At 38.8% G+C, this 21,320-nt stretch overlaps 1 protein-coding gene across 1 annotated transcript in view; it reads right to left on the bottom strand.

The window, feature by feature from the left end:
- The window catches only part of OPHN1 (oligophrenin 1), a 389,272-nt gene that overhangs the window by 163,733 nt on the left and 204,219 nt on the right, over positions 1 to 21,320 (bottom strand). The window contains exons 7-10 of the mRNA XM_012460837.3: positions 11,275 to 11,385; positions 9,194 to 9,298; positions 7,169 to 7,298; positions 4,018 to 4,118 (exon numbers count right to left, since the gene is read on the bottom strand). Of these exons, the coding sequence (XP_012316260.1) occupies positions 4,018 to 4,118; positions 7,169 to 7,298; positions 9,194 to 9,298; positions 11,275 to 11,385 (447 nt within the window). The remainder of the gene's footprint in view (positions 1 to 4,017; positions 4,119 to 7,168; positions 7,299 to 9,193; positions 9,299 to 11,274; positions 11,386 to 21,320) is intronic.

Here is a 21,320-nt window from a genome sequence, read left to right as displayed (position 1 = left end):
AAAGAGAAGTAACATTTATCACCTGCTATGTGTCATATATTATGCTAGGTTTTTGTTTGTTTGTGGTGTTTTGTTTTGTTTTGTTTTTAGATGGAGTCTTGCTCTGTTGCCCAGGCTGAAGTAGTGGTGCGATTTTGGCTCACTGCAAGCTCCACCTCCCGGGTTCAAGCGATTCTCCTGCCTCAGCCTCCTGAGGAGCTGGGATTACAGGTGCCCGCCACAATGTCTGGCTAATTTTTTTGTATTTTTAGTAGAGACAGGGTTTTACCATGTTAGTCAGGCTGGTCTCGAACTTTTGACCTCTTGATCTGCCCGCCTCAGACTTCCCAAGTGCTGAGATTACAGGTGTGAGCCACCGCGCCTGGCCTATACTGGGTATTTTTAAGCCACTTTTCTTACTAAGAACCATTATAGAGAAGTGACACTCCATCCAAGTTGGTATAGTGGAAATAGCAATGCACTAGAAAGCTTAAGACCTAGGGTCTTGTCTCAGTTATGCCATTTACCAGTTATGTGACCCTGGCCAAAGTGTGGTGGGTCACACCTGTAATCCCAGCACTTTGGGAGGCCGAGGTGGGTGGATCATCTGAGGTCAGGAGTTGGAGACCAGCCTGACCAACATGGCAAAACCCTGTCTCTACTAAAAATATAAAAATTAGCTGGGCACAGAGATGGGAAACCCTATAATCCTAACTACTCAGGAGGCTGAGGCAGGAGAAATGCTTGAACCCGGGAGGCAGAGGCTGCAGTGAGCCGAGATCATGCTACTGTGCTCCAGCTTGGGTGACAAAGCAAGACTCCACCAAAAAATAAAACAATCATATTCCCTAAGTCTTAACTTCATAATCTATTAAATAGGAATAACACAACCCACTGTGCTGTCTTAAGTTAGGAAACACTGCCCAAGTGCCTTCATACTATGACATACAAACTGGCCCATGTGGCTTATTACCCAATACTTCTTGCTCAGCACACTTAACCACCTGCAGGCCAATCTTTCCCTGCTCCTGACTATAACAACTCAACTCTAAATAAATCCTTCAATATGCCTTCCTATCCCAAAACTTGAGATGTCGCATGTTAGTCTTTCAAAACGAGAGTTATGAGCAAAGTCACGGAATCACTCTATCTCTTTAAATTCGCAATGCCCTCAGCGTCAATGTCATTGCAGTTCAGGGAACTAGGCCCTGCCCACCACTCCAGTCTCATCTCCAGCAGCTGCCCACCTGTTTAATGCTCCTACAATGCAAAAGTACTCTTATTTCACATACATGTCATTCTATTTCATGATTCCATGACTTTGCATATATTAATCCCTCCACCCAAAATGGCCTTGTCTATCTTCTTTGCCTGACTAAACTCTTACTTATTCCACAAACTGCAGTTCAGCTTTCACTTCCTCAAAAATCCTCCTTCAAACCAACACATTGCCCACTATGTGCTTTGCATATAATAATAAAATTTCCTGTTTTTATGTTTAATTTCACCACTTGACTAGGAAGTCTTCAAAGACATGAACAGTGTTGTATTCATCTTTATACCTCCAGTACCCTGCAAATACTTAGCGCTCAATAAATGTTTATGAACTACTTTATCATCCTTACCACTTTTCTGATGAGGAAACTAAGACTGAGCAACATTAGGGAATTTACTCAAGGTCAAAAAACTACCAGACCACAGAGCAAATTTAAACACAGGTCTGGGGATTCAAAATGTACTCCTTCTGACCACAAATTCCTAACAAAGAAGAGATGAAGATCCAATAAATTATCATTTGAGAAGATGACCAGAAAATTGAACATGACAACACAGATGAGAGCTGACAGGCTAAAGTAGTGGGACCAATACTATACTAAGTGCCATAGTCAGAAAGATGGCCAATTCCTGCATCTTCAAATTGGTCTCACTTCCTACACAAATTGGGGGTACTGACTTCACACAGCTGCTAGGAGGGCAAATGAGGAGCATGAATATGACAGAAGGGTCTAGCTCAGTGTCTGGCACGCAGCAGGTATTCAAAAAAAGGTGGCTTTTGTAGTGTTATTATGGTGTCATTTATTCGTAAAATTTACGACTGTAAAATACAAACTAGTATTAGGAAGTGGAACAGAACTGACAGGAAGAAATTACTTCCAACTCCAATTTGGGGAAATCCAAGTAACTTCCACCCCCTCCCTCTGCAAGTGAGTAACTAAGTTCTTCTTTCCATTCCATAAGGAATACCACATTAAAAATGCTCAGGCCACCACCATTGCAGTTTTGCAAGCAGCTACTCAATGAAAAGAGAAGAGGGAAAGAAAAACTAAAAGGAGGGCTTGCTAGCATCTGTCAGGAGGATATGAAAGTGGTATCTGCTGACTCTGTCTTGGGCTTTGAAATAAGCACCTCTGAGCAGCCTCAGAGTAAGTGCCTAAAGGAAACTATTGTCTACCAAAGAAGCTTTCCTCTTTGGTATTTGAAAAGTACTATGTATAGAAAAATCAAAGAAAGAGACTGCAGGCCAGTGTTGCTTATAAGCACTTCCTAGTCAGATTAATCAGCTAAGTTCTGACTGACTTGGAACAAATCAGTGCTAAAACAAGGATGAATTTATTGGAATCACACTGAAAGGTGCTTTGGCAATCGGCAGACTGAAAACTGAGGAGGGTTTTCAATGAGTAACTGGTCCTTGATAAAAGCACAGCCGGCCGGGCGTGGTGGCTCACACCTGTAATCCCAGCAATTTGGGAGGCTGAGGTGGGCAAATCATTTAAGGTGAGCAGTTCGAGACCAGCCTAGCCAACACAGTGAAACCTCATTTCTACTAAAAATACAAAAATTAGCTGGGTGTGGTGGTGCACACCTGTAATCCCAGGTACTCAAGAGGCTGAGGCAGAAGAATTACTTGAATCTAGGAGGTGGAGGTTGCTGTGAGCCGAGATCGTGCTATTGCACTCCAGCCTGGGCGACAAGAGTGAAGCTCCATCTCAAAATAATAATAATAATAATGAAGCATAGCCAAGGATCCCAGAAACTCTGTTTGATACAACATTTTCTACAAGTCCATCCTATCACCAAAGCACATTAAAGCAGGGAGGCAAATCTTGTGGTTAAAATCACCCCCACTCCAAAAAAAATTTCAATAGCCTGCAAACAAATTTCTATCCTCTCTAATTTCATACGAACAAGCCATACAAGAGAGATCTTCCGTGGAAAGGACCAGCAAGGGAGAGAAACTGTCCCAATTTTTCTCCAAATTCCTCCCTACCTAAATTGGGTCTTCATGCCTTGAAGCGCTTCCAAAAAACAATTTGTAGAGTGCAAATGCTTAAAAATCATGCACTAAGACCCTGTCTGAGAGCCAGTTAAAGGGGAAAGAGACACATTGAGCTACTTTAAGAATATAAACAATCTGTCTAAAGATCAGTTTTTAGCTTAAGAAACGCGCGTGTGTGTGTGTGTGTGTGTGTGTGTGTGTGTGTAAAAGATCAGGTTCTTCCAGGTGAGTAAACTATTTTTTCAGTGTGTTAAATTTGTCTTGTCATTTTCAGGAGTGAGAGAAGGTTTGGAGGGCAGAAGAGTGAATAACTGCTTAAAGATACTTGAGTAGTACATAGAATGCGACTATAGGTTATTCCAACTGTAGGCCACAAATACACTCCTGTAAAAAAAGGAATTTTGGAATTCAATTAATATTTTTAAAACTTGCTATTTTAAAGAATCTAAGAGTAGAGCATTCTTAAAAGTAATTCATCCATATTTTTACATAGTTGACTGTACAATGTGACTGGCACTTGTAAAAATAACTGGTTTGAAAGAATACAGGAACTTTCAAAAGGCTTGCTCTCTAATTAACAGAGAGACTTTTCACTCAACTCAGTGCTATCAGACTCAAACTTAGGCCAAGGTGTACAAATACAGCCATGGCTTCCCATGACAGTGATGAACTTGATGATTCGATACTAAGTCAACATATATTCTTTTCTGAGAACCAGTCACAGATCCATTTCCAAAAATGTGGCACAAACAAGAACTGACCTGCTTAGCACCTGGCTTCTGCTCCATAGGCGTCATGGTGAGTGTTTTGGTCTCTTTCTCATACTGGCAATAGTATTTCACCCAGGATATTCCTAAAGCCCCTACAAGGACAAGCAGAAGTGAGTAGACAATAACTGTTTTAACTGTATAGGCAGTCAATCCGTAAAATTGAGGCTATTTACACATACACATTGCTCTTCAGAGTCAAACTTCAGATCCAGCTCTTCCTTGCCCTGACCACCCTCCTTTCATAGCCACCTACCTACTGCACACAGGGAGATCCTAACCTTCACCAACTGCTTCCCACATCTGCTTCTGGCTTGCTTAAAACCTACTCTCCCTGCCATGTTCCCTATAAATGCTATCATCATACATCCCAGAAGCTGGAGAATATTGCCATTTACTTCACTGTCTCTGTACCTGTTCCATGTGACTGGTCATTGGGTCATGCCCCTTCTAACCAGTACAAAACTCGACACATCTCTCCTTTAGCTGTCTCCTCATCTCCATTACTTTTAATGCCAAATTAGTTAAGAACCCTATCACTGTCTTATTTTTTTTCATTTTTTAACGAGACATATTTTTAAAAAACAAAAACTTACTATCTCACCAATTAATTATTTCATTGGCATTCTCTCTGATTTCCCTATTGTCCCTATCTCTGATCACTCCGTTCCAATTCACTCTCCACTCTTTTGCTAGATTATTTTAAAAATGTATCTCTATTTTTGTCATTCCCCTTATTAAAAACCATCCATGGCTTTTCCACTATCTCCACACTCCTTAGCCTGCCTACAATACCCTTGATAACATGATCGAAACTTACCTTTCCAGCTTTCTTTTGGCACCCCACCTCTGTGTTCCTGTCTCAATGAATTACCTTTAGTTCCCACATAAATAGGTAGCCATATAATTTCTAGTCCAAATCCCAGACTTAAGACTGAATGAGGCAGTATTATTAATAATTGCATGAGGACAACAGGGGTAAAGTGGGACTATTCATGGCCAAAAAGGGCCCTACAAAGCAACTATGTCCATCCACAATCCTGCCTTCACTCATGCAGTGGTATATACCTGGAATTCCCTTCCTCCTTTTCTTTTCTTTCTCATTTGTTTATGTATTTATTTTTTATTCATTTATTTTTGAGACAGAGTCTCACTCTGTCACCCAGGCCGGAGCGCAATGGCGCGATCTCGGCTCATTGAAACCTCCATCTCCCATGTTGAAGTGATGCTCCTGCCTCAGACTCTCAAGTAGCTGGGATTACAGGCACGCACCAACACACTTAGCCAATTTTTGTATTTTTAGTAGAGACAGAGTTTCACCATGTTGACCAGGCTGGTCTCAAACTCCTGACCTCAGGTGATCTGCCTGCCTCAGCCTCCCAAAGTGCTGTGATTACAGGTGTGAGCCACTGTACCTGGCCATTCTTCCTTTTCTTTACCTATCAAATTCCCACTCATCATTCACGTTCTAGTTCAAATATCACTTTCTTGGTGAAGTCTTTAGATATGTGCCACAAATACAGTGATCACCCCATTTCATTATACTTATTGATACACCTGTCTATCTCTCCCATCACTTTACATTTCTTGGTGACAAAAATCATGGTTGATTCATTTTTTTGAGGGTGTCCCCAATGCATTGCACAGTATGTGGCCGAAACAGTGCTCATTAAGCATACATTCAATTGAGTAGCAATGTCATACCCATATGACAAATCAGAATACTGAAGCACAGAAGGATCACACAGCATACAGCAGTGGTTCTCAACTAGGGGCAATTTGGCCTCCCAGGGGACATCTGGCAACATCTAGAGACATTTTAGATTGTCGAACCTTATTACTATGAGCACAAAGTGAGGAAAGGCCAGGGATGCTGCTAAATATACTACAATACACAGCACCACTTCCCAGAACTAAGAATCATCCAGCCTGAAATGTCAACAGCACTGAGATTGAGAAATTGTGTGATGTACAGTTGAAGAGATGAACCTGATAAGCGGGAGAACACATCTTTGAAAATCATTAGAAGCAAATTGCTCTATGGAAAGAAAACTGTGATAATTTCACTACTGAAGTACCATGCTTTGTGAATGACAGTGATTTTTGCCACTGGTAGCCTCTAGGTATGTGTCTTCTGTCTACTCTCCAGATATAATAACTCTGAGCAAAACCAAATAACATTTAGGGAATATTGGGTCATAGTTCAAAGGACAAATAAAATCAAATCACACATACAGGTGTGGATAATGTTACTGAGGAATTGGGAACGATCGAATGCTCTGCAACACTCAGTGACTGAACAAGTTAACCCATTTTCCTTAGTCATCAATGATAAACAAATGTCTTTCGCACTGGAATCACGATGTTCACTATGTGCTGTAAGAGTATCCATGAGCTGGGCAATATAGTGAGACTCTGTCTCTACAAAAAATTCAAAAATTTGCTGAGCGCAGTGGCAGGTGCCTTTAGTCGCAGCCACTTAGGAGGCTGAGGTGGGAGAATTGCTTGAGCCTAGGAGTATGAGGCTGTAGTGAGCTACGATGGTGCCACTGCACTCCAACCTGTGTAACAAGAGTGAGATCCTGTCTTTAAAAAGAGCAAACACGTGACTCTAATGCAGATGAAGATATAGGGTACTATAGTAGGATCATGGATTTTGACATTTCACAGACGTAAATTTAATTTCAGTCTTAACGCTTGTTAGTTGGGTGACTTTCAAATGGTGACCTCTCTGGGCCTTAGTGGCCTTATGTGTATGGGCATAAATTGGATGCAAAGATTAAATGAGGCAGTGTTTTTAATGAACTTAGTACCATGTCTGGTACATAACAGGTATAAGAAATATTATTTTTCTACTTCCTTTCCTCTACCTCCCTTTTTCCCAAAAGCATAATCAGAAGGATTAAAGAACTAAAAATCTCAGAGAAAACCTTAGGTCTTATCACTACAGAGTCTCTGTAAGGCAAATCTTTAACTTCCTTTCAGTTTCTCCTTTTTCCTTTTCAGTATTCGCTGTCTGCACTCCAAGGGAATTGTAGCTATCAGGGGTCTATGAACAATAAGTGTGCCTATAATTCAGAGCTGACAAGTGGCAGTAGTTCCTGGCTTATTGAAACCCAATGGATACCCCTATATCCCCACACACATTTCTCTTGTGTATAGAGATAGCCTTCAATAGTGGGCTGTCCTGGAAGTTTGCATGTCTGGGGAGCTTCTTTCATCCTTTTCTTAAGTTCTTCCATCTCTTCCCGGGTACTGGAGAAATGATTTCTTGTCTGTCAAGACATCATCATGAAAATCATTATCATCATCATCATCATCATCATCATCATGAAAAACTATTTCTTGGTCAGAGACTCAGTACAGAGTTTTCCCTGCTTACAGCATGTGTAACCACAAAGAAAAAAAAAAAGAAAGAAATGGTGAATGGCATAGTGAATAGAAAACAAGTTTATAGAGTCTAATGGTACTAAAGACTGCATAGGAAACAGGAATATAATGAGCAATACACTCATAAAATAACAACTTGGAGACTTTTTTACTAATAGGAATCACATAAGGCTCTAATAAATAAGAAATCCGAGAATTCTGAACTTGACTCCCTGCTTTACAACAAGGGAGATGGTGGACAAGGTTCCCAAAGGTAGTATTCTCATAGCAACTTCTAAGTTGTGTCTCAAAGTCACAGCCTAGTTGATACTGAATGAAATTCTGGCCAAGAGGATAAAATATATGAGGGGTTGCTCTCCTGGGAGACAGGCCAACAGAAGCTGTGTTTTCATACTCACAAATACCAAAGCCTAATGATGAGAATAAATCTATTTAAATCTACACAACTAAAACACAATGGTAAGACGTGTGTTGAAATGTGAGTATGAAAATCACTACAGATAAGTTTATGGCACTCAGTCTTGAAATTATGACATGATGTTAGTGAGAAAGGTGATCTGTGCTGCCCATCTAGTTGACCCATGCTATCATTATCCTGTAAATAAGTCACCCATATGTATACAGTCAAAGGTTTGTTGTTATATATGTACACATCACATAATATATGGAGGAAAATTCAAGGGATTAACTTGGTTGTAGGAAGATGTTGTAAATCAGGAAAAGATAGGGGCTCTCATATTCTGGAGAATGCTAAGTTCTGGAGAATCATGCTGCTAAGTTCTAGAGAATGTGAGAGCCCCTAGTTCCTTTCTCTATGGAGGGTACATAGAAAGAAAAAATAATAACAACAACTGTAAATCCTTATCCTCCTAAACAATCAAGGGGGGTTTATTTTTACTATAACGTACCAGCATTTTTCATCTAAAACTATATCTATAAATTTCATGCAATTTAACACCCATTCTAAAGTCACCAACTCAGTGATGCCTTCTCTGACTCTACCAGATAGCCAAATGCGCTGAACTTTTTAAAGACACTTTGGCCTTGATTCTACTATAGCACTTATCATAATGGATTGTGATTTATCTCTGTTTATTTCTGTCTCCTACAAGGAACTGTATATTCCTTTAAGACAAAAAAGCTTGCATGCATCTTCATGGTATGTCCAGTGCCTTCCACAATGCCTGGCACAAAGCTTATGTTCATTTTTTCCATAAACATTTGTTTCATGTGGGTTGAATAAAGGAACATGTAAAGGAATACATGTGAAAAGGATGGGGACACTGTGCCTATATGCCCTTCTGTAAGAACCAGCATGACAAAGAAGGTAGAGAAAACCTTTAAAAATAATTTACGTGACTCTACTAATAAGTACTGACAAAAGAAAGAGAAGATAAAATGAGTGTTTGTGGTAACAAAGTTCACAGTGAGAGTGTTTTGACTGAGCAGAAAAGTAGCTCAAGGCCTGGGCTCAAATAAGCCTATAGCTGGGTCCTGATCTAAGAGAGATTCAGCAAATTAGCAATACTTAATAAATATTGGATAGATAAAGGTGTTGGTGTGTGGAAGGGTGGGTTTGAACTGCGGTCAGCCTCAAAAACAGGAAAGAGGTGAAATCAGAAGAGCAAGAACAGTCTAACACACTAAATATTTGTGATCCACACCAGTATATCCTGACTAATTGGCTAGGATGCATCTAGAATTCCAAAATCAAAGTCACTGGGGCTGAAATTCAATTGGAATGGAAAGACTGGTGAGAAAAATCTACATGAAAACTCACATTCTGCAAACTGAGCTGGAGCTGCTGTTTGTATGGGAGGAAATCCTGTGTGAGCTCCACAGTCAGGCTGTTAGAAATGAACAGACTATGAAGAAAGGCCAAGACCTAGGGAAAACATGTAAAAATAAATTTATCTCTGGCATATTCTAATAGATTAAACAAAAGAAACATGAACTCACAAAAAAAACTCCACAGTGTGGCCAGGCGCAGTGGCTCACGCCTGTAATCCCAGAACTTTGGGACGCCGAGGCAGGTGGATCACAAGGTAGGAGTTTGAGACCAACCTGGCCAACATGATGAAACCCCGTCTCTACTAAAAATACAAAATTAGCTGGGCATGGTGGCACACACCTGTAATTCCAGCTACTCAGGAGGCCGAGGCAGGAGAATCACTTGAACCCAGGAGGCAGAGGTTGCAGTGAGCCGAGATCGTACCACTGCACTCCAGCCTGGGTGACAGAGTGAGACTCCACCAAAAAAACAAAAAACTCTACCGTGTTTACCTAGTATAGCGTTAAATGCAGTCAAATACACAATATACACAACTGTTTTCATATCAGGTTAAACATTTACCCTTGACTCAGCTTCAGAAAATAAGAACTATTAACAAATTTATGCTGTGCACGATGGCTCACGCCTGTAGTCCCAGCACTTTGGGAGGCTGAGGCAAGCAGATCACCTGAGGTCGGGAGTTCTAGACCAATCTGACCAACATAGAGAAACTCCGTCTCTACTAAAAATACAAAATTAGCTGGGCATGGTGGCGGATGCCTGTAATCCCAGCTACTTAGGAGGCTGAGGCAAGAGAATCGCTTGAACCCGGAAGGCAGAGGTTGCGGTGAACCAAGATCACACCATTGCACTCCAGCCTGGGCAACAAGAGTGAAACTCCGTCTCAAAAAAAAAAAAAAAAAAAAAAAATCGTATTAGTCCAGAGCTTGCCCAGATCTCATACAAAGACATTCATCATTTGAACATTATATGAATGAACTGCATCTTTCCTCTATATAGCCTCAGCAACCACAAACAATAGGTGCTTAATAAATATTTCTTGAATGAATGAAGTAAACAGATAAATGAATAAAGTAAGATTTTTCTACCTTACTTTAATGAAGACTGTCATAATGCTAAAAGATCAAGAGTCTAAACCAACTTTAAAATTAGAAATGTTTCACAGGATTGCAGAAAAAGACATATAAATGATATGCAATATATATTTTTGTAAATATTCAACCCCATTAAAAATGAAACACATGGGCTGGGTGCGGTAGCTCATGCCTGTAATCCCAGCACTTTGGGAAGCTAAAGTAGGCAGATCACTTGAGCCCGAAAGTTGAAGACCAGACTGGGCAACACGTGAAACCTTTGTCTACAAAAAAAAAAAAAAAAATACAAAAAATTAGCCAGATATGGTGGCATGCACCTGTAGTCTCAGCTACTCAGGAGGTTCAGGTGGGAGGATCACTTGAGCCCAGGAGGCAGAGGTTGTAGTGAGCCAAGATGGTACCACTGCACTCCAGCTTGGGTGACAGGGAGACCCTGTCTCAAACAAACAAATGGAAATGGAAAAAATTACACAAGACAGAAGTAAATGGAATGAAAAAAACTACATGAAATGGAAAAAAAAAAAAACTACACAAGACAAAAGTAAAAATAGTAGAATGAGAAGTCATTGACTGCAAGGGACATGAGTCCCTAGCACAGTACCTGGTATATGAGAGAGACTTTCAGAAGCTTCTGAAAGCACAAGAAGAAGGAAGGGAGGGAAACAAAGTAATAGGAGGAGTGGAAGAAAAATTCCGGGAGGGAGAGGGGGAAGGAGAGAGAAAAAAGGAATGGGAAAGAAAATAGCCATAGAAAAAGAGAGAAAAGGGTTGCGGGAGAGGGAGAGAGAAAAAAAAAGTATACTAGTTAAAGAACAAGATAAACATAAGTTAGTGTAACTATATTCTGGACATTTCATTATGAAACACTGATTATCCTTCACATTCTTTGAGATTCTGTTTTTATGATCAAAGTTTTTACATTTACCAGGCAATTGATAAATATTTTTAGACCATTCATCAACAGAGAAAACTTACAGGCTCCACGATATTGAACTTCTTGGACTCCTGAACTTCCTGAATTTGATAAACATAATCAAGAGAGGACTCAAAAAAATTGTGCCTCTCCTTGTCCACCTGTAGGTCTGCCTGTAGAAGAAGGAAAACAAACATTACATATTGGGATATTCATTCACGAAAGTCGGTGCTTAAGGACTGAACAGATTGTCAGAGCTAGATGAGCATTTAACCACCAACTAGTGACATTGCCCTTTATTTTAGACATAAACAACCTAAAGCCAAGAGAGAAAAAAGTGACTGATCCAAGATTCCAGTTTCTGGTCTAACAGGTAAAAACCCTGAAGTCATTAAACCCACTCCAACAAAAAGAAAAAAAGCTAAACAACTATAAAATCAACACATTTGCTTATATCCAACAGAGAATTGAAGTCAGAGGAAAATCTGCTCCCTCAAAAACTGCAGAGACATGAATACAGAGAATAAGAAATTAACAAGGGCAGAAGCCCAAGAGCAGAAGTGTGCTACTATGGCCAATGCTGAGAGGATGACAACAGAAAGAACTGCAAGTCTCAAGCCTTATTTAACAAGAAATGAGAAAATCTGAGCACATAAATAATGATGCCAGGGAAAATCTTAGAGTCAGACAATGACAGCTACAGCTAACTAAGCACAGCCAGATCAACACAAAACCTCACATTAAAGACCTGCTTGGCTCAGTTACTTTTATCTGAACATCATCGCTGGCTTTCAATAAGGAATTACAAGGCATATGAAAAGGCAATAAACACAGTCCGAAGAGAAAAAAAGGAGCATCAGAATCAAAGGTAGATAAGGCAAAAACCGTAGGCCAGGTGCAATAGCTCACATCTGTAATCCCAGTACTTTGGGAGGCCGAGGCAGGCACATCATCTGAGGTCCAGAGTTCGAGACCAACTTGGCCAACATGGAGAAACCCTGTCTCTGCTAAAAACACAAAAACTAGCCAAGTATGCTGGTGCGCTCCTGTAGTCCCAGCTACTCAGGAGGCTGAGGAACAAGACTTACTTGAACCTGGGAGGTGGAGACTGCAGTGAGCCAAGAGTTATTTGGAGTTGCTCTGCACTCCAGCCTGGGCAACAGAGTGAGACTCCATCTCAGAAACAAACGAAAAAGAAATATAAGCCTAAATTTAAAGTAATTATAATTAATATGATAAGGGCTCTAATATAAAAAGTGGACAGCACATAAGAACAGATGGGTAACAGTAGCAGGCTGATGAAAACTGCAAGAGAAAATACACAAGAAAGACTAGAAATCAAAAACACTGTAGCAGAAATGAAGACTACTTTTAAAAGGTTCGCCAGTAGACTGAACAAGACTGAGGAAAGAACCAGTAAGCTTAAATACATATCAACAAAAATGTGGGAAACTGAAATGCAAAGAGAAAACAAGAATGAAAAACAGGGAGGAGAATATTCAGGAACTGGTAGACAATTAAAAAAGATATTAATATACACATATCCAGAGTACCAATAGGTGAAGAAAGAGACAGAAACAGACGAAATACTTCAAGAAATAATGACTGAGAATTTTCCAAAATAAAAGACGGATATCAAACCCCACATCCAAGAAGCTCAGGATAAATACCAATAAATACGATAATGCAATAAATACCAATCAAGTTAAATACCAAACAATCTCCATGTAGGTATACGGTATTCAAAGCTGCAGAAAATGGAACACAAAAGAAAATCTTGAAAGAAGCTAGAGAGAAAAATAAACAAATAACTTACTATATAGAGGAGCAAGGATAAAGAGTTATACCAGACTTCTCTTAAGAAATCATGCGAGAGATCCAAGATGGCTGATGATTAGCAGCTCGGGCACGTACCTCCCAGTGAAAGTGCAAAGAACGAGAGGACGCCACACTTTCAGACGAAAATTAGTTGTTCATGGACCAGGAGATTCCCAGTGGAGGAGATCCACGGGTCGCCAGGGCGACTCTTGTGGCCGGCGTGGCGGTTTTGCTGGTGCCTTAGCACGCCAGTTCTTGGTGCAGAGTCCGGAGATTCCCGGGCAGAAAAGCACCATCAATCTTAACACCGCTGTTTTGGCCGGCTCAGTGGATTGCTCAGATTTCGGCGCAGGGAATCAATAAGTTGGACGTCAGAGACCCAGTTAGAAAGTCGGTAATTATAAAGACGACAGACGGACAAATACATAATGAAGGGAAGAAACCAGCGTAAGAAGGTAGAGAATACTCAAAATCAGAATGCCTCTCCCTCTACAGGGGATTGCAATTCCTCATCAGTAACGGAACAAGGCTTAATAGATTACACCTGTGTTCCAATAACAGAAGCAGGTTTCAAAACGTGGGTGATAAGAAACTTCTGTGAATTAAAAGAACTTGTTCTAACCCAATGCAAAGAAACTAAGAACCTTGAAAAAAGGTTTGACGAAATGTTAACAAGAATGGACAATTTAGAGAAGAATATAAGTGAATTGATGGAGCTGAAAAACACAACACGAGAACTTCGTGAAGCATGCACAAGTTTAAACAGTCGAATTGATCAAGCAGAAGGAAGGATATCAGAAGTCGAGGACCAGCTCAGTGAAATGAAACGAGAAGACAAGAATGCAGAAAAAAGGATGAAAAGGAATGAGCAAAGTCTCCAGGAAATATGGGACTATGTGAAAAGACCTAATTTACGTTTGATAGGTGTACCTGAATGTGATGAAGAGAATGAATCCAAGTTGGAAAATACTCTTCAGGATATCATTCAGGAAAATTTCCCCAACCTGGCAAGGCAGGGTAATATTCAACTCCAGGTAATACAGAGAACACCACAAAGATATTCTTCAAGAAGACCAACCCCAAGGCACATAATTGCCAGATTTATTAGGGTTGAAATGAAGGAGAAAATACGAAGGGCAGCCAGAGAGAAAGGTCAGGTTACCCATAAAGGGAAACCTATCAGACTTACAGCAGATCTCTCAGCAGAAACCCTACAAGCCAGAAAAGAGTGGGGACCAATATTTAACATCCTTAAAGAAAAGAACTTTCAACCCAGAATTTCCTATCCAGCCAAACTAAGCTTTATGAGCGAAGGAAAAATTAAATCTTTTGCGAACAAACAAGTACTTAGAGAGTTCACCACCACCAGGCCTGCTTTACAAGAGCTTCTGAAAGAAGCACTATACATATAAAGGAACAACCAATATCAGCCTTTCCAAAAATATATCAAAAAGCAAAGAACTTTAACACAATAAAAAATTTACATCAACTAATGGGCAAAACAGTCAGCTAGCATCAAACGCCGGTATTAAACTTATATATATTTTAATTGGATAAAAAGCCAAAACCCATCGGTATGCTGCATCCGGGCCCATCTTACATGCAACAATACACAAAGACTCAGAGAGAAGGAGGAAGATTTACCAATCAAACAGAGAGCAAAAATAAACTAATAAACAAAAAGCAGGAGATGCAATTCTCGCCTCTGATAAAGTAGACTTTAAAGCAACAAAGATCAAAAGAGGCGAGGAATGACATTACATAATAGCAAAAGGATCAATGCAACAAGAAGAGCTAACGATTCTATAGATCAACGAGATAGAAAATTAACAAGGATATTCAGAACTTGAACTCAGACCCGGAACAAGTAAACTTAATAAACATTTATAGAACTCTCCACTTCAAATACACAAAACATACATTACCACCTCACACCTATTCCAAAGGTGACTATATAATTGGAAGTAAATCACTCCTCAGTAATCGCATAGCATTTCATAGGTTTAAATTAAATATTGGTTGGCTGTTTGTTTGTTATCTTCTTCCCTTATTCCTTCCTGACTACATCATTAAGTATAATTATCAGTATAAAAGAGGTTTTCAATACCCATTACTAAATTGCATTCTAGCCTGAGCAAGAAAGCAATACTCCCATTCTCTCTCCCTCTTTCTTTTCCTTCTTCCTCCTCCCCATTCTCTCTCTCTCTTTCTCTTCCTTTTTCCTCCTTCCTATTCTCTCTCTCTCTCTCTAAAAAAAAAAAAAAAAGAAAAAAGAAATCATGCAAAAAGAAGAGAGTGCCATAAAATGCTTGAAGGTGTTGAAAGAAAAAAAGACAGCAACTTAGAAATATGTACACTGTGAAATTATCCTTCAAAAGTGATGGTAAAATAAAGACTTCCTCAAACAAACAGAAATTGAAGCACTTTGTCACCACAAAACTTGTCTTGCAAGAAAGGTTAAGAGATATTCTCCAGTGGAAGAAAAATGACATGTCAAAAATATAGACCTAAATAAAGAAAAAAAAAGAGCACCAGAAAAGAAAAAAATAAAGAAAATTTTTTATTTTTCAAATTCCTAATAGATCTAACAGATAAGAATTTGTCTATAATAATAATTGTAATGATACATTTGGTGATTATATCTTACAAATAAGTAAAAAGAATGACAGCACCATTATAAGGGACTAAAGGGAGAAATTGGAAATAGTCTGTTGATCCTGTGCAACCCATAACTATCTTACTGGAATGAGAAAAGTGGATGTAAACTAACCATAAATGCATATTGCAAGTTGTAAGACAATCACTAAAAAACAAAAAAGAAGTATAATTGATATGGTAAGAGAAGACAGAAAATGAAATCATATAAAATGTTCTCTTAAAAAAAGAGAAGGCAGAAGAAGACTGAAAAAAATAAGAACAAAAACAATAAGTAGAAGACAGTAAACAATATAGTAGATACTATTGCACCATTATCAATGACCATTTTAAATGACAATGGTCTAAAAAAATTAAAAGATAGATTGTCAGAGTACACAAAAATTAAGAGCCAACTATGTTAACTAAAAGATATCATTTTAAATAAGATATACAAAATGTTAGACCTGAAACCATAAAACTTCTAGAAGAAAACCTAGAAAAAATGCTTCTAGGCAATGGCCTAGTTAAAAGAATATGTGTTACTAAGACACCTAAAGCAAATGCAACAGAAACAAAAAGAAATGAAACTTAATTAAACTAAAATCTTTCTGCACAACAAGAGAAATAATCAACAGAGTAAATAGGCAACCTGCGGAATGGGGTAAAATATTCACAAACTATACAGCTGACAAAGGACTAGTGGCCAGAATCTTCAAGGAACTCCAACAAATCAGCAAGAAAAAAAACACAAACAATCCTGTTTAAAAGTGGGCAAATGACATGAACAGACATTTTTCAAAAGAAGATATACAAATGACCAATAAACATGAAAAAATGCTCGACATCACTACTCATCAGGAAAATGGAAATTAAAACCACAATGAGATACCACCTTACTCCACTCAGAAAGGCCATTATTAAAAAGTCAAAAAACAAAAGATGCAGATGTGGTGAAAAGGGAATGCTTATTCACTTTTAGTGGGAATGTAAATTCATACAGTCTCTATGGAAAGCAGTATGAAGATCTCTCAAATAACTGAAAATAGAAATGCTATTTGATCCAAAATCCCACTACTGAGCATCTACCTAAAGGAAAAAAAGTCATTACATCAAAAAAGATACTTGCACTCCTATGTTTATCTTGGCACAATTCACAATTGCAAAGATAGGAAATCAATCTAAGTGTCCATCAACTGATGAGTGGATAAAGAAAATATAGTGGGTATATATGTATGTGTGTGTGTGTGTACATGCACACATGCATGCACACACACACACACAGACACACACACACACACACACACACACAGGAATACTACTCAGCCATGAAAAAGAACAAAATAATGTCTTTTACAGGAACTGGAACTAGAGGCCATTACTCCAAGTGAACTAACTCAGGAATGGATAACCAAATACCTCATATTCTCATTTGTAAGTGGGAGCTAAGCTTTGAGTATGCAGACGCATGCAGAGTGGTATAATGGGCATTGGAGATTCCGAAGAGGGGCGGTGAGAAGGGGCTGAGGGATGAAAAATGACCTATTATTGGGTATAATGTATACTATTCAGGTGACACAGGTACACTAAAAGCCCAGACTTCACCACTATACAATTAATCCATGTAATCAAAAACCACTTATACCCCTAAACCTATTGAAATAAAAATTAAAATACAAAGAAAACAAAGATAGATTAAAAGTAAAGGTATAAAGAAAGATGCTAACATTAATCAAAAGGATACTGGAGTAGCTATGTTAATTTCATAAAAAGCACACTTCAAAACAAAGAAAACTACCAAGGAAAAATATTATGATATTAAATCATAATATAATAATAAAGAGGGCAAGACTCTAAGAAGACATAACAATTCTTTTTTTTTAAGTTTTTATTTATTTAATTTTAGGTGCATAGTATATCCGGCATTTCTCCCCATGTTATCCCTCCCCACCCTCCCCTCCCTCCCCACCTGACATAACAATTCTTAATGTGAATGTGCCTAACACCAGAGTATCAAAATACATTCTCTTGGTGAAAACTGAGAGAACTACAAGGAGAAAGAGACTATTAGAGTTGGAGACTTCAATACTCCTCTAATAGTAATGGACAGATCCAATTAGCAGAAAATTAGTAAGGACATTGTTGACCTGAACGGCACCATCAACCAACTGAATCTAACTGGCATCTTTGTAACACTTCATACAACAGCAGAATACACTTTCATCTCAAAGTCACATACAACAATCACCAAGATAGACCATATTCTGGGACATAAAATATACCTGAAGAAATTTATAAGAGTAGAAATCTTATGAAATACACAATTAGACCAAAATTTAATTATACCAGAAATCAATTTTTAAAAGCTGAAAATGCCCCAAATAATTGGAGATTAAACAGTACATTTATAAATAAAACCTGAGTCAAAGACTCAAAAGAAATGTAAGGCTGGGCATCGTGGCACACGCCTGTAATCTCAGCACTTTAGGAGGCCAAGGCGGGAAGATCACTCGAAGACTGGAGTTTGAGACTAGCCTGGATAACATGGCAAGACCTCAATTCTACAAAAACTAAAAATAATATAAAATAAGAAATGTTAAGACATTTAGAATTAAATAAAAATGAAAACCCAATTTAATATTTATGGGTAACAAAAGCAGTGCTTAGAGAAATATTTATAGAATGAAATCCATATATTAGAATAGAAGAAAGATCTATTATTAATAATCTAAGCTGCCTCCTTAGGAAACTAAAAATAGAAGAATAAATCACATCCAAACTAAGCAGAAAATTTTTAAAAATATACATTAAAGAAGATATCAATGATATTTAACAACAGAAAGTCAACAAAGAAAATCGACAAAGCCAAAAAGCTGGTTTTTTGAAAAAAAATCAATAAAATTGTTAACATTTTAGCCACATTAAGTAAGAAAGAGTAAATACACAAATAACTAGCATCAGAAATAAAAGAAGGGAAAAAATGATATCCCCTCATTTGCAACAACATGGACGGAACTGGAAGTCATTTTGTTAAGTCACATAAGCCAGGCACAGAAAGACAAGATCTTTAAGAGGAGAGCTACAAAACACTGACGAAAAATATCAAAGGTCAAAATTAATGGAAAGATGTTTCATGTACATATTAGGTCAGTGCAAAAGTAATTGTGGTTTCTGCCATTACTTTTAATGGTACAACATCAAAGAGTGACAAGGATGTGAAGCAACAGGAGCTATCATTCATTGCTGGTGGAAATAAAAACTGCTACAGCCAATTTGGAAGACAGTTTGGCAGCTTCTTACAACACTACATAAAGTCTAACCATATGATGTAGCAGTTCTATTCTTTGGTATTTACTCAAACAACATTAAAATGTATATCCCTAAAAGCCTGGACACAATTATTTATCGCAGCTTTAATGGCTGCCCAAATTCAGAAGAATCCAAGATGTCCTTCGATAAGCAAATACACAAACCAACCATGGTACAACCAGACAATGGCATATTATTCAGCCCTTGTTAGGGTTATCAAGCCAAGAAAAGATGTGAAGAAACCTTAAATGCATATTGCTAACTAAAAGAAGCCAATCTAAAAAGGTTACAAATCATATGATTCCAACTATATGACATTTTGGAAAATGCAAAAGTATGGAGTTCATTAAAAGATCAGTGGGATCAGGAGCGATGGTTCACACCTGTAATCCCAGCACTTTGGGATGCTGAGGCAGGCAGATCACGAGGTCAGGAGTTCGAGACCAGCCTGACCAACATGGTGAAAACCTGTCTCTACCAAAAATACAAAAAGTAGCTGGGCGTGGTGGCATGTGCCTGTAATCCCAGCTACTCAGGAGGCCGAGGCAGGAGAATCACTTGAACCCGGGAGGCAGAGGTTGCAGTGAGCTGACATCGTGCCACTGCACTCCAACCTGGGTAACGGTGTCAGAGGTATAGGTAGAAGGAGGGAGGGATAAAGCCCAGAGATTGTTAAGGCAGCAAAACTGTCCTATACAATATGGTAATGCTGGATATATGTTATTATATGCTTGTCAAAACCCATAAAATGTTTAACACATTGGCTCATAAATTCTAACAAATGTATCACACTAATGCAAGATGATCCTAAAAGGATATGAGAAACTGTGTGAAGGAGTAGGGGCATATGAGAAATCTAAATTTTTAAAAAGTGACTATCTCAGATTTCCCTGCTCATTTTTTATTGAATAAGTAATAAAGGGACATCTATATATAGCACCAAACACGTAGAACACTCCAGAAGCTGTCATAGCAAAAGTCTCCAATAGTTTGGATTGTGTCTAAGGTCCAGAAGACCACCCCACGTTTAATAATTCTTTAATAATTCTTCTTTGAGCAAGACTCAAAGGGATCAACATAATAGTATTAAAAGCTAGGATTTATTTCGGTGAAAGCATACAACGCCAAATGAGCAAAGAGAAAAGGTTCCTGGGGAAAAATGCAGAGGAAGCTAGGTATAAGCTTCCAAAAGACCTCTCATTGTGGTGTCACCCAAGACACATTTAATTATTCCTTCAACAAGTTGTAACAACACAGAGAAAATGCTGGCACTCAGGGAAACTCGTAAGATAATGCGTAGCCTAGGTTTTTATCGGGGACTAGTTACACAGGCACACTCTGCCCAGCACCAACCAAAACTCAAGACTACCAGAAGAAAAAGGTGTTCAGCAGAAGCCACATTGTTTGTACAGCCAGGTTTGGCACAGTCAGCCATTCTTACCCATTAAGGGAAACTTCTGTATCAATGTTGGGAGCTGTTTATCAGTGAAGTTCTCAGATGCTCTCCAAGGGCTAGTTTTGTAAACCGGTCTTTTTAAGCATAGAAGTCTTGGGCCTGTTAACTATTTTCTGCACAGAAACTATGACACGGAATATATAGAAAAGGAAGAAAACAAAAGTGGGCAAAAGGAAAATGAAAGAAGATCCCAGACTTAATTCTGCTTTGTGGAAGGAAAGTAATCCTTCTTTTTTGCAATACCAACTCCATCCACCAGAGGCTTTTTTTTTTTTTTTTTTGAGACAGAGTTTCCTGGAGTGCAATGCTGTGATCTCAGCTCACTGAAATCTCTGCCTCCTGGGTTCAAGTGATTCTCCTGCCTCAGCCTCCCCAGTAACTCAGATTACAGGCAAGTGCCACTACACGCACTAATTTTGTATTTTTAGTAGAGCTGGGGTTTCGCCATGTTGGCCAGGCTGGTCGAGAACGCCTGACCTTAAGTGATCCACCCATCTCAGCCTCCCAAAGTGCTAGGATTACAGGCATGAGCCACCGCACCCAGCCACACTAACTCTCTTGACCTATCACCTTCAAGCACCTCAGATGATGTGATGAATATCTATGAAACCAGTTATCAGGAGGTAAGTTCTAGCTCTGCCACAATCTGTGACCATGGACAAGATGACATCTCATGCCTATGACCTTATTCCATGAGATACCTCTTTTCATACTTGAATCTTTAAAATCTCCATTATTACTGAATCTTTCATCGAACATACAGATTCCTTCTTCCATTAGAAAAATTCTCAATCAGTTTATCCCTTCTTTTCCTTCCCCAGTGTCTCTCTTATGGCTCTGACCCTTTCACCTAGATCATTTCCTAGATCAATAGTTTCCTAAACTGGTTAT

The sequence above is a fragment of the Aotus nancymaae genome, unplaced genomic scaffold, assembly GCF_030222135.1.
Source record: "Aotus nancymaae isolate 86718 unplaced genomic scaffold, 86718_ANA_hifiasm-v0.15.2.pri h1tg000081l, whole genome shotgun sequence".
Taxonomy (NCBI): domain Eukaryota; kingdom Metazoa; phylum Chordata; class Mammalia; order Primates; family Aotidae; genus Aotus; species Aotus nancymaae.
Note: the sequence above shows the minus strand (reverse complement) of the source record. Positions and strands in the feature narration are given on the sequence as shown.